At 35.5% G+C, this 12,970-nt stretch overlaps 4 protein-coding genes and 1 long non-coding RNA gene across 6 annotated transcripts; 3 read left to right on the forward strand and 2 right to left on the reverse strand.

The window, feature by feature from the left end:
* Positions 1–6: 6 nt before the first annotated feature.
* On the forward strand, positions 7–805 carry LOC109588087 (uncharacterized). The gene is made up of 4 exons (XM_020004272.1): positions 7–72; positions 206–466; positions 517–575; positions 717–805. The coding sequence occupies exons 1-4, from the start codon at positions 36–38 to the stop codon at positions 774–776; spliced, it is 417 nt and encodes a 138-aa protein (XP_019859831.1). The 5' UTR covers positions 7–35; the 3' UTR covers positions 777–805.
* Positions 806–3,972: 3,167 nt separating this feature from the next.
* Positions 3,973–5,833, forward strand: LOC100637688 (uncharacterized). Of its 2 annotated transcripts, none has more exons than XM_020004271.1 (8): positions 3,973–4,084; positions 4,142–4,456; positions 4,669–4,932; positions 4,977–5,035; positions 5,108–5,276; positions 5,328–5,378; positions 5,431–5,604; positions 5,643–5,833. In XM_020004271.1, exons 1-8 carry the CDS (start codon positions 4,042–4,044, stop codon positions 5,738–5,740), a joined length of 1,173 nt encoding a protein of 390 aa, XP_019859830.1. In that variant the 5' UTR covers positions 3,973–4,041; the 3' UTR covers positions 5,741–5,833. The 2 variants fall into 2 exon arrangements, with proteins under 2 accessions (XP_019859830.1, XP_003390640.1); XM_003390592.3 differs by having other exon boundaries at positions 3,974–4,084; positions 5,658–5,833.
* A 25-nt stretch (positions 5,834–5,858) lies between these two features.
* LOC100637935 (endoplasmic reticulum metallopeptidase 1-like) lies at positions 5,859–11,169 on the reverse strand. Its single transcript, XM_003390594.2, has 9 exons — positions 10,099–11,169; positions 9,343–9,602; positions 8,973–9,184; positions 8,429–8,833; positions 7,936–8,168; positions 6,933–7,046; positions 6,762–6,874; positions 6,527–6,705; positions 5,859–6,173 (listed from the first exon to the last, which is right to left on the reverse strand). The coding sequence occupies exons 1-9, from the start codon at positions 11,064–11,066 to the stop codon at positions 6,012–6,014; spliced, it is 2,646 nt and encodes an 881-aa protein (XP_003390642.1). The 5' UTR covers positions 11,067–11,169; the 3' UTR covers positions 5,859–6,011.
* Positions 11,170–11,326: 157 nt separating this feature from the next.
* LOC100637812 (calcyphosin-like protein) lies at positions 11,327–12,746 on the forward strand. Its single transcript, XM_003390593.3, has 6 exons — positions 11,327–11,486; positions 11,559–11,655; positions 11,710–11,790; positions 11,848–11,945; positions 12,102–12,213; positions 12,344–12,746. The coding sequence occupies exons 1-6, from the start codon at positions 11,353–11,355 to the stop codon at positions 12,443–12,445; spliced, it is 624 nt and encodes a 207-aa protein (XP_003390641.1). The 5' UTR covers positions 11,327–11,352; the 3' UTR covers positions 12,446–12,746.
* On the reverse strand, positions 12,582–12,964 carry LOC109588088 (uncharacterized). Its single transcript, XR_002187954.1, has 2 exons — positions 12,871–12,964; positions 12,582–12,815 (listed from the first exon to the last, which is right to left on the reverse strand). It is a non-coding gene; the product is annotated as an uncharacterized LOC109588088 (long non-coding RNA).
* Positions 12,965–12,970: the final 6 nt, after the last annotated feature.

Genomic DNA, 12,970 nt, shown 5'->3' on the forward strand with positions numbered 1-12,970 from the left:
GTGGATCATTGCTGGAGTGTTCTGATGATAGATTCATGTCTCCTAGCACAAATGTTACTCTAATTTTAAAAGGTATATATATTAGTATTACAGTTTCGTTAGCATTACAGTTGTAAAATGGCTGCAAACAAGTGTATATGCATGTATAAATCATACATGAGTCAGAATACTGAATGCACACAATTTGTAAATAAAATCATTTCAGGTCCAGTAGCTGCTAATCTTAGCTCACCTGTGTTTTATGGTGATGGTATCAGGGTCTCTTGGAGTGGAGCCACTTGTGCAGGATCATACAAACTTTCTATTTATCTCTCAGTTTATGAAGTTGATGTAAAGAATGTAACTGGAACAACACATTATGACTTTATTCCAGTGACTTCTGGTGAGTACAGCTTTGGGTTAACCAGTGTTGATTATTCTGGAAATGATATTGGTTCTATGAACAGTACATCCATTCCTTGGAAAGGTAGGTATGCAATAACATGATTGGTAATTGTTAAAGTTTATTTTGTTTAGAGCCTAAAATATCTGTTGATACAAATGTTAACAACAATATTGCCAACTTTACAATTAGGGTAAAATAAAGTGACGTGTAGTCAATATTTATTTTTATATTAAAGTGATGTGTGTACTAATGTCATTGTGTCACTTTTCTTAAGTAACCTGTAATACAATAGAAATAAATTAATGATGTACATGACCTAGTCTATCACTAGGACACACCGGACTATAAAATTGAGAGGTTTGAACCAATGTTACTGCAGATAGTACAATAAGTTAATTAAGATCAACACTAGTAGATGCCAGTGCAGTAGCCATTATAGTATAAAAGGAATGAGAACTGAACAGTTTATGCTAGAATAAACAATAAAATGTTTACTCAGGACAATAATATTATTGACTTCCAATAACTGTGTTGCTGTTGTTCTTTTTTGCTATTAGCTACACATATAAACATTAAATCCAATGTGTGTGCATACACAAAATAGCTGATGTAAGTACACAGCTTTAAATAGTTCATATAAAAATAGACTATACTACATCATTATTTGTCGATATGCATCATTATTATGTACATTAACTATATCTTCATTAATAACATCATAAGCAGTATTAGCCTGTAGTTCCATTGGTGTATCATATATTGGTACTCCAGTAGTAGTAGTTGGTTTAACAATGATCTCATCATATGTATGAGTGACTGCTGCATCAGTACTGATCCTAATTTGTGTTTGATGATAATATTAATGATAATTGTTATTTAATAACTTGCTTTTTAGATGCTCTGTTAGTATCTGCATGTAGTAGAAAAGATGATAAAAATTAAACCAATAAAGCACTTACTTTTTTGTTTCTTGATCACCAGTATTATTACTAATACTATAATAATAATAATTATTATTATAACAAATACTGTTCCAATAGCTCCTGATATAATAGGAACAGCATTAGAACCAGCAGCAGTACTGGTACTGGGTGGTATCATAGTTGATAATGTCAGTGTTGATCTAACAGTTGTAGGAGCAGTAGTGAATCCAGTGGTAGATGATGAGCTTGTTACTGTATTAGTATGTGATGATGAGTCAGTGCTGGAAGCTGATACTGTAACTATTTATCATACTTAATATTAAACCTACTTGAAGGAGATGGTATATACAATACTGGTGTACTGGTAGTACTTATATCAGTAGTTAATGTAACTAATAATATACAATATATCATGTATTAATGTATTAACTGTACAGACCTGATGATGATACACTAGTAATTGAACTAGTACTGGTCATTATAGCAGATATATTGACTATAAATAGAGCTGAGCAATAATGCTAGATTGTTGTAAAGTAATTAACCATACCATTAACAGTAGCTGATGGTCCATATCCAATAATATTAACAGGAATGATACTAACAGTGTAGTTTGTATCAGTAAGAGGTAGCCCAGTGATAGTAATATTAGTATCATTAGTATTATTAGTGTATATAATACTGTTTAATGTATTGTATACACTAATAATGTAATACTGAATAGGAGGAACTGGTAGAGTAGAATAATCCTAAGGATAGTCATTAATATGTACATGTAATAATATTTTATATAACGTACTTCATTGTTATTCCACCATATTGTAATAGTATCAGTTGATACCTGATCCCAACTAATATTAACAACTTGAGCTGGTACTATAAGAAATACAATGAGTGTGTGTGTGTGTATAGTACTTACCATTCCATATGTACTGTATTAATGATGAAGGAGGTCCTTCTCTTCCAATAGTATCAATAGGAATAATAATAAATGAATAATTAGTACCAATAATAAGATCATTAATTGTTATATTAGTGTTGTTACTATTCCTGGATTCATCATGTGTATTGTTACTATTAATAGTAACATTATAGTGATCTATACATGGCTCTGATGTATTCCAAGTAATTAATAATGTATCATCAGTGATAGGAGTAATTGTTACATTGGTAACTGCTTCTGATGGTTTATCTAAAATTGTATGAAATATACTGAATAAAATAATATTAATGCAAATACCTCTCATATTAATGATTAATGTAGCATAAACTAGATTAACAATATCATCTGAACAACTAATACTAGTTCCATTCAGTTGTGCTGGTACTGATTCATTCGTAGCATTACTTACAAATACTCCATCAACTACTTCATTTGTTATATTGAAACTACCAAGTGTTCTTGGTTTGCTATTCATGTCTATTTGAACTTCAGCTCCAGAATCATTTCTCCAGGTAACTGCACTATCAGCCCTATCTGCAGTACAAGTAAGTACTAATGTACCACCAGGACACACAGGAGCAGAGTTTGGAGGAACAGTCTGTACCAATGATGCTATATACAGTTTATAGTATAGCTAGTTCAGTACATTAATTATAAACTTACCAGATACAGCAAGACTGATCCATCTAGTAAACACAAGACACCAGTAGATACTTGTAGTAGTGAGAGTAGCAGCCATTAGTAAGAGGAATGAGAACTGAACAGTTTATACCATTAGAATGTAAACTGTTTATGTTTTTATTTTTATACACTCACTGCCATACCTTAACATGATAACATTTATTGATATTATGTATATGAATGAAAAGAGATAAACAATGAACAATACAAAAAGGAATTTTATATATACCAGTTGTAAAATTCATATTGTCCATTAGAGTATCCTGTTTGGGTGTGTTTTGTTATCGTTACTGTATTAGCTGTATCTTTGTTATTGTTTCATGATAAGCAGCTCCTTGTGATATATACTCTCTAGCCTGTCTCCTCCAGTTGTTGTTATTGTTCTTTATGTCCATTAGTTCTATTGTATGTCCATTAGTTATTGTTGTTGATAGTCAGTTCAGTACACATTCATTACATTATCATAAACAATGGATTGTTTATTGAGACTAATTGACAATAACAATGAAACTAGTAAAAGTAAGAGTTGTTGACAACAAAATACTGAAATAAATTACCAAAATTAATGAAATGATTTTATACAAATAACAGGGGCATTTCCTGATGCATATACATTTCTTATGTTGTGTAGAAACTTTGAGCTGATTCTGATTAAAATTGGATTTTTTTACAGATTTTTAAAGTTGCTTAAGAATCAGGACAAAATCCCTCTATATGCTCCAGGACCGAATTTTGCCAAAATTGAAAAGGAGAGAATCTTCTATTTTTATAATTTTATCTGATGCATTTTGTATATGTCACAATACACACAGTACATTGATGCTATTGTTATTCTATTATATTCCATTAGATAATAACTATTACAAACAAAGTTAATACAATTAAACGACAGTTTAAACCAGTTACACAGTATAGTAACAATATAGCCACTTCATATAGCAGTTAGCCCTTTATATGGTGTATACTAGTACATCAATGAATTTATGATTATTTATGATCAAACTTAACACCAGTTATCAATGGCATAGTGCCAAGTCATAATCCTCACACTTCAATGCCCACAGTGTGATTGGTGTCAAATCCTGACACTACAGGATCCTTACTCCAGGATGAGTGTATTCCTTCATCTGTTGCTCCTTGTTCCTTCTGTTGGTTAGTACTGCTAGCCTCATTGTATGATGAATTAATATTGTCTACTCCACTTCACAGCTGGTGTTAGTTTATCACTGACAAGTGGAGAGGTTTGTGAAGGAGCTGTTGCTACTTGGACCTGTGTTGTTAATAATTCTTACGATGGGGTTTCGGTAGCATGGCGTAACAATGGAGAAATTGCATATCCACTTAACACTTTAGCTCCACTGGGACCAGATAGTCCATTTAATGCTACACTCACTTCTATTAATAGCAGTACCATCATATCAATAGCAACTGCTACAGTAACCGATATCGTAAATGGATCATTACTGGAGTGTTCTGACAGTCGCTTTAACTCTCCTTCTACAAATGTTACTCTAATTTTAAAACGTATAATTATTAGTATTACAGTTTCGTTAGCATTACAGTTGTAAAATGGCTGCAAACAAGTGTATATGCATGTATAAATCACTAGAAATAATGTAAACAATAATTTGTAAATAATGTATAATGTGCATTTTTCAATTTATTTATCTAAATGTACATAATTTTAAAAAATAATGTTACCTTGTGTCATAATGCACAATATACTTTTGTTTTAGATCCAGAAGCTGCTAATCTTAGCTCACCTGTGTTTCATGATGATGGTATCAGGGTCTCTTGGAGTGGAGCTACTTGTTTATCATCACTTAGTCTCTCAGTCCATCTCTCATCAGTTTATGAAGTTGATGTGAAGAATGTTGCTGGAACAACACATTATGATTTTATTCCAGTGACTTCTGGGGAGTACAGCTTTGGGTTAACTAGTGTTGATTATTCTGGAAATGATATTGGCTCTATGAATAGCACATCCATTCCTTGGAAAGGTGAATGCAACAGTATGATCAGTAATTAAGTTAATTTTCTTTAGAGCCTAAAATATCTGTTGATACAAATGTTAACAACAATATTGCTAACTTTACAATTAGGGTAAAATAAAGTGATGTATAGCCAATATTAATTTTTATGAGGGTTCTTGAGTTTGATTTAATTTTCAATTAGAACAATGATGATGAACGACCTCCAGTCACTAACTGTAGCATTACTTTTGATGATGTCTTGAAATCATGTGTCATGAATAATATTGTCATCTTTAGCATAACGCCAGGAGCTAAGCACTCTTACAATATCACTGTTACTAATGCTGCTGGTACAGTTAATATGAATGGAGGTAAGCTAAGATGTTTTTATTAAGAGTTAATATTAATCTTCTTTATAATAGAGCTAAGTAATGAAGTGTATAATACAACAATGGAACTCAGTGCCTCTGTAGGTAATGAATGATAACATCAATTTAATAATTGTCACTGAATAATCAATCACAGATCCCCTTGCAGTTGCTGCTTCACCCACTGTTCTTGGAGTATTAATAATATTGTCTGTTTGTTGGATATTGCTGAGGATATGCTGGAAGAGACAGTGGTGCTGTCCTAGGGTGTGGAGGAGTAGCTTTTGGCTGCTTTTCTTCTGCTATGATTGTTGTACTTATGATGCTGGAGGTATCAACTACAACATGTTTTAATAACTTTGATATCAGTTATCTTTTATACAGTAAAAGGAAAGACCACTGCTATAAATGCAGGATTAGAAAATACAACTGTCGGAGGGGAGAAGGGACCTGATACAACTCTTTAACTTTGTGTAACTTTAAGTCAAAAACTTTGCTGATACCACTTCTGTAGTTATCTAAATTCACAATGTTAATTTACAAAATGTATTAATAATAAACAAGCTTAGCTATACTCAACAGAAGTTGTTTAACCGTCTAAATTCTAATACTTCAATAATATGAAAATACAAATATATAGGAATCACTATAAGTGGAGAGTATATCAGTATATTATCAGTATATTATCAGTATATTATCAGTATATTATCAGTATATTAACAGTATATTAATAGTATATTAGAATGTCATATTGTCCATTACTGATGTCCAGCTAATAGTAGAGACCCATGATGGTAATAATGATAATAACTGCTGTAACTCATCACTGGTTGATGAAGGAGGGTTGATATACACTGATATTAGGGATACTTCCAGCACTGGACTCACATCAATATCACCCTAACAAGAGAAACAATAATTATTAATAATAATGAAAAATTGGTAAACTGTATAACTGGTATTTTGTAGGAGGTAAATTAGGTAAATTAGGCAAATTCATAATTTTTGGTGATTGGCTGGTTTTAATTTGTCAAATTTATAGCCATAGACTGCACTGAATATGGCAGACAAGTTGCTATCAAAACAACAAATTTATCAAAATTTCCGAAATTCCCATTAAGTAAATGGTGTTTATCTATCATTAACTATCATTGTATCAACACTGTCTGTACATATACATCAGTTGATTCAGTTAGAGTTGATTGTTGATACTCCATTAGTTGCTACACATACTTCACTGCTCCTCTTCTTACCTTCACTTCAATCCATAGTTTAGTCTCTCCCCCTCCATTCCCTCTAGTGTACATAATGTAATAGCAACCTAATCCCTCGTCACCATAAGGAGTCACTGGAGGAATGAAGGACTCAAGGGACCAGGAGAGAAGAGAATAGCCTGGTAATGGCTGTAGGTGGAGTCTAGCATTAGGAGGAACTGGGAGAGAGGGAGAGATTAGGTACAAGGTTCAATAAGTTTAATAATGTCCTTACAGCGTCCGATGAAGGTGTAGTTTCTTGAATTTGATGAGGTTTTCTTGACACTTTCAAGAACCAGTTTAGAAGAGGCACCAGGAGGAGGCCCTGCTGAAAGGAACCAATTCCTCCTAATTAATAATAATAATAATAATAATAATAATAATAATTAATGGAGGGTGTGGTTACTTTAGCATGTGAGATATCGGAAAGTAAGACGGCATTCCACAGTAAACCCCCTTGCACTGAACTTCTTTGGCTTCTTTTAGTTTAGGAACATAATCCAACAATGGAGCCATTTCCCTGTAATAAATAATGACAATTAATTAATTCAATTAATCAATTTTGACATTTTCTTAAAATGGCCGTAACTCGAAAAATTGAAGTTGGTATCAGCTCAAACTTGCTACACAGCATAAAGGCATCAATATGTATCAGAAAATGTAATAAAAATTTGGGGTGATTTTGGAGACATTTTTTGAAAAAAACCATGGGCTATAGTACAGGGATTTTTTCAGAATTTTGACATTTTCTTAAAATGGCTGTAACTCGAAAAATTGAATTCGGAATTAGCTCAAACTTTCTACATAGCATAAGGGCATCAATATGTATCAGAAAATGTAATAAAATTTTGGGGTGATTTTGGAGCCATTTTTTGGAAAAAACCATGGGCTATAGCCTTGGGTAATTTTCAGATTTTTGACATCTTCTTAAAATAGCCGTAACTCAAAAAATTGAAGTCGGAATCAGCTCAAATTTGCTACACAGCATAAGGGCATCAATATGTATCAGAAAATGTAATAAAAATTTGGGGTGATTTCGGAGCCATTTTTTAGAAAAAACCATGGGCTATAGCCTTGGGTAATTTTCAGTTTTTTGCCGTTTTCTTAAAATGACTGTAACTCAAAAAATTGAAGTTGGAATCAGCTCAAATTTGCTACACAGCATAAGGGCATCAATATGTATTAGAAAATGTAATAAAAATTTGGGGTGATTTTGGAGCCATTTTTTGGAAAAAACCATGGGCTATAGCCTTAGGTATTTTTCAGTTTTTTGCTGTTTTTTTAAAATGGCCGTAACTTGAAAAATTGAAGTTGGAATCAGCTCAAACTTGCTACACAGCATAAGGGCATCAATATGTATCAGAAAATGTAATAAAAATTGGGGGCTGGTTCCAGACCCATATACTAACCTATAGTCAAAGGTATGTATGTATATTCCAGAGAATGAAGCCCCAGGTTCCTCATGATTATTAATGTGACTGTGCTGCAGGTAGAACCTCTTTGGTCTGACCGGCTCCACTCCGGAATAAGGGAACAATAAACCAGCAGCTGCTAAGAGGAGGGACAAGAGCCAAAACGAAGAGAGGAATAGAGAGAGATAACGCAAGAACTGCTTAGTAGAATGATAGACTATTGGAGGAATCTATAGGAGTATTAATGGAGGGAAAGGAGAGTTAAAATAGATAATAATAGTGACAATAATTAGTATATCAAAAATGATAAAACTATGGAGTTAAAAGACAAATATTTGTTGCTCAAAGTGACTGTCAATTTTGCAAATAAAACCTTCTCTTCTATTAAAACATGGCAGGCCAAAGTGAATAAAAACAGCAGAAGAATAGTCTACTTGACTATCAATATTTCATACACTTTATTCACAGTATTAATTAATAATAAACTTACAAAGTTAAAGAAGACTAGTGTAGCAGTAAAACCAGACACTATAGACATGAGGACATCAGATGATACCACAGCCCCTGCCCTCCCCATCAAAGGAATGAACAGCTCACTGATACCAATAGCAAAGACTACCAGCAGTACCACTGGTAGTAGAGACAGGACTGTACATAATGTATAGCATATGATGAACGGAGACAAGGGGGAGGAGAAGTAGGTGGGGCCTATTCTGAACCGAAGCATGTTATCCCAAATGAAGGAACGGAATAAAAGAGAGAAGAAGAGGAGGGTGAAGGGAAGACAGGCTGAAGCTAGTCTGAGCAGTGTTAGTGAGAGGAGGAATATCCACAATATCAACTGATTGGAGTTTAATAGAGCACGATCCAACTGCTCAGCACTGATGGTAGAATACTGTAGGGAGAGAGAGGGGGGGGGGAGAGCAGGAGGTAGAAGAATTATAAAGGACAAGTGTCACTGCATTTATAAGTACAGCAGTATAATAAAAGTAGTAAATATTCAAGTATTATTAACATGATAATAATAATCTTACCCTGTTCCTCCACCAGTAGTGTACAGCCCCAGTTCCCAGTAGAGTGGGTGTGTAGTATAAAGGTATCACGAGGTAAGGACGTGAGAAGAAGGAGAGAGTGTTACCAGTAGCTGTAGTAACGAGACCAGAGACTAATGAACACAATAGACCAGTGAATATTGATACTAGCACCACTGGAATAGATAGGAATATCAGCTTGTAAGAGGAGGAGCCTGGAAGAGAAATATACACTGGTAATATTGAATGTTGTGAACATATAAATTGTTTTTCATTTTGAGCTGGAAATTATGAAAATTTTAAGTAAAAATGTCACCCATTTTGAAGTGAAAGTTACAACACTGTACTTTAGAAATTACTCATGATAACTTACTTTCTCCTCTTCGTCTCTTTCCACTGAACCATAGTCCCACTAGTCCGAGTACCAGTGTACCATAGTTCAGTATCAGTCCCAGTCTCTCCGGGTATTGTACCACAAACAGTCCAAGGACGTCATAATAGACCACCTTACCATGCCTGTCCTCCCCAGGGTCGGCCAGCAGGTCTGAGTTTGCTATCTCTTTGATGAGAGCCAGTATATTCTCACCAGCTCTCTGTATACTGCCATCTGGTATTCTATCAGCAGTGTCGTACCTAAGAAATGTGATAAAAATTGGGGGTGATTTCTGAGCCATTTTTTGGAAAAACCATGGGCTATAGTATAGAAACTTTTGCAGAATTTTGGCATTTTCTTAAAATGGCCATAACTCAAAAAATTAAAGTCGGAATCAGCTCAAACTTTCTAGACAGCATAAGGACATCAATATGTATCAGAAAATGTAATAAAAATTAGGGAAGATTCCGGAGCCATTTTTTGAAAAAATTATGGGCTATATATAGTACAGGGATTTTTTTAGATTTTTGATGCTTTCTTAAAATGGCCATAACTCAAAAAATTAAAGTCGGAATCAGCTCAAACATTCTACACAGCATAAGTCTATCAATATGTATATGAGTTGTGGTTGCATTTATCTTAAGAATCAACAATACACTACATGATAACATCATGTCCCCTGTACCAAACTACCAACCTCAATCACTCCTCAATAGTCAATACAAAACCACTCACTCACTATATGCGGTAACTCACTGTGTATGATACACGTATCCATTAACAAAGAATGCCATATCAATCCCAGGTACCCCTCCATGATCTCTAAATATTCTAAAGTCGGTATCTGACGGTATCACTCCTGATTGGAATATCTCCTGAGCCACTACTGACGCATGAGGGTATGGAACAGAACGAGAATAAGCAGCTGCAAGCCAGGGGTGCTTGGGGCCAGTCTGAAACAGAATCTCTTTACCTCCGGCCCCAGCCGCCTCTAGGTTTAGGAACGCTCGTACCTGCCCCGCCCACTCGTGTTGGGTAATAAACCCGTGGGCGGCTGGAAGTATCATTTCCTCTGCTCCATTAAATAAGAATATGACAGAGTGCTTTAATAAATAAGGGGAGGGGCTAGCTGATAATACTCTCAGTGTCTCTAGTAGAACAGCACAACTGACGGCGTCGTCACTAGCAGCTGGTGATCCTAGTGCTGAATCAAAATGGCAATTGACCAGTAGAGAATGTTTCGGTGATTTCCCTGCTCCTTTTAAACGGACGACAACATTCGTGAGGTTCTCGTATATGTGGGTCATTCCTCCAAGGAAATCAAGATAGAAGTGTCCGCTCGGGTGCTGCACTGACGTCTCTATACTAACCTCAGGACTGGAGGAGTCCTTAATCTCCTCAATAATGGAGACGAGTAGTTCTTTAGTTTTAATATCGTTAGCTTCACTCCCTGCATGTCTAATACCTAGTGATGTTATTGCTTTGAGATGACGTCTTGCATTAAGAGAGCTGAACTGGTTCCCATCCCTCTCCAGGTTAGGAGCAGGTAGGTTGTAATGGCTCCTGAATGAGGCCAGGACTAGGAGGCCCATGAAGACTAGCAGGCCTAGAGCTATGGTGTTTGATCTTTTTGACTTTATTGGAGCCTTTTCAGCTTCCCTTTCCTCCCCATGCACTCTCTGTCGAGGTCTCTTCCCTACTCCTCCTCTCTGTCTAACTGCCATTTTACAATTGACACAATTAGCCCTTATTGATTATAGAACACGTGAAAGCACGTGGGTCAGTGGCTTGCTACTGCGCATGCCCAGTAGGAGGAGCTGGTCTAATTTCCGTATACTTCCCAAAAGTAAAAATTTTATTAGGCAAGGAATGAAAAATCGCTCAAAATAAAATTCCGTATAATCTCCGTATACTAGCTCTAGCATTGACCACACCCAAAAGTTGCTTAGCAACCTAACCACTGAGGCGAGAGAGAAGCAAATCCCAGGAGCAAATAAAGAGAATAGAGTAATGGCCACTCACCGTCAAGATGATGAGATGAAAAGGAAGTGTAATGAAGCTGCAGCAAAAACCTCAGACCCGCTGGAAAAGCTTAGGCTCAAGTGCCTAGCCCGTGGAGCATCAGGGATAAAGGGGCTGGGAAGGTATGGATACTGTGCTGTAATGATCCTTTTATGTAAAGGATTACTTTTAATTTAGACCTTTTCTTCTTGTAGAGTGTTTCGTATCATGGATGATGATGGTAGCAGGTCACTGTCTTACGATGAGTTCAAGAAAGGGCTACATGACTATGGACTGAGTTTAACTGATTCTGTAAGAAATAACAACTAACTAATCCACCATTCTCTCTCTCCTCCTCCTTTTCAGGAATCAAAGCAGATGTTTCAGAAGTTTGATCAAGATAAGAATGGATCCATTGATTTTGATGAATTCCTAATAAAGCTACGTGTAAGATTCTTAATATTTAAAATACATCACCTCCATCACTCCATCCTTCTCCTCCAGCCTCCAATGAGTCAGAGTAGGATCAGTATCATTGATCAGGCTTACAATAAACTGGACAGGACTGGAGACGGTTTAGTCACCGTTGAAGATTTGAAAGGGTAAAACACATGAAGACATATTGTAACAGCATGATGTATTAGTCTCTCTCTCTCCCTCCCTCCCTCCCTCCCTCCCTCCCTCCCTCCCTCCCTCCCTCCCTCCCTCCCTCCCTCCCTCTCTCTCTCTCTCTCTCTCGCTCTCTCTCTCTCTCTCAGTGTGTATAACGCTAAGCAGCACAAAAAGTATCAAAATGGAGAATGGACAGAAGAACAAGTGTTTCTGGAGTTCTTGAAGAAGTTTGACTCACCTAATGACCCTGATGGACAAGTAGGAGAAACAAAACTCACTCCCTCCCTCTCTCTCTCTCTCTCTCTCTATCTCATCCTTTCTCGTTAAAAGTTACAAGTTATATTGTTTCTTTCTCTCTCTCTCTCTCTCTCTTCCTCTCTTTTCTCAGGTCACCAGAGATGAATTCATCAATTATTACGCTGGAGTGAGTGCCTCCATAGACAGTGATCCATACTTTGACCTCATGATGAGAAACGCCTGGAAACTCTAGTCTACATGTACCCCCAAGTATCGCCACATGGAATAACTAATAGGAGCTTAAAGTGTAACTATACTGCACTAATAGATACATGTACATGTACACGATCTTGAGATGTTTTTTCATGCTAGATAAAAATGCTTTCACACTCTCCTTTTACACTCCTTTTTGTAAAATAATAATAATTATTATTATTACTATTAATATTATTATTTTGTGGCCAGTTAGAACTATACATTATTACATGATTATTATTATAATTAATTTTATTAATAATTTTTATAAAGTCACTGGCTAGTGGTGTGGTGTAGTACATGATCAATGAGTCCAAACTCTTTAGCTTCAGTCGGTGACAGGAACTTATCACGTTCAACTGCCGACTCTAATTAATAAACATTAATTAATTAATATTATTAATTAATTATTATTAATGATACCTATATCACTCAGGGGCCTCTTGGTATGTATTGATAATAGATTGTTCAGTAACGACTTTGATTTTAATATCTCTTCAGCTTGAATAGCAATATCAGTAGC

The sequence above is a fragment of the Amphimedon queenslandica genome, unplaced genomic scaffold, assembly GCF_000090795.2.
Source record: "Amphimedon queenslandica unplaced genomic scaffold, v1.1 AMPQUscaffold_12295, whole genome shotgun sequence".
NCBI classification, from domain to species: Eukaryota; Metazoa; Porifera; class Demospongiae; order Haplosclerida; family Niphatidae; genus Amphimedon; species Amphimedon queenslandica.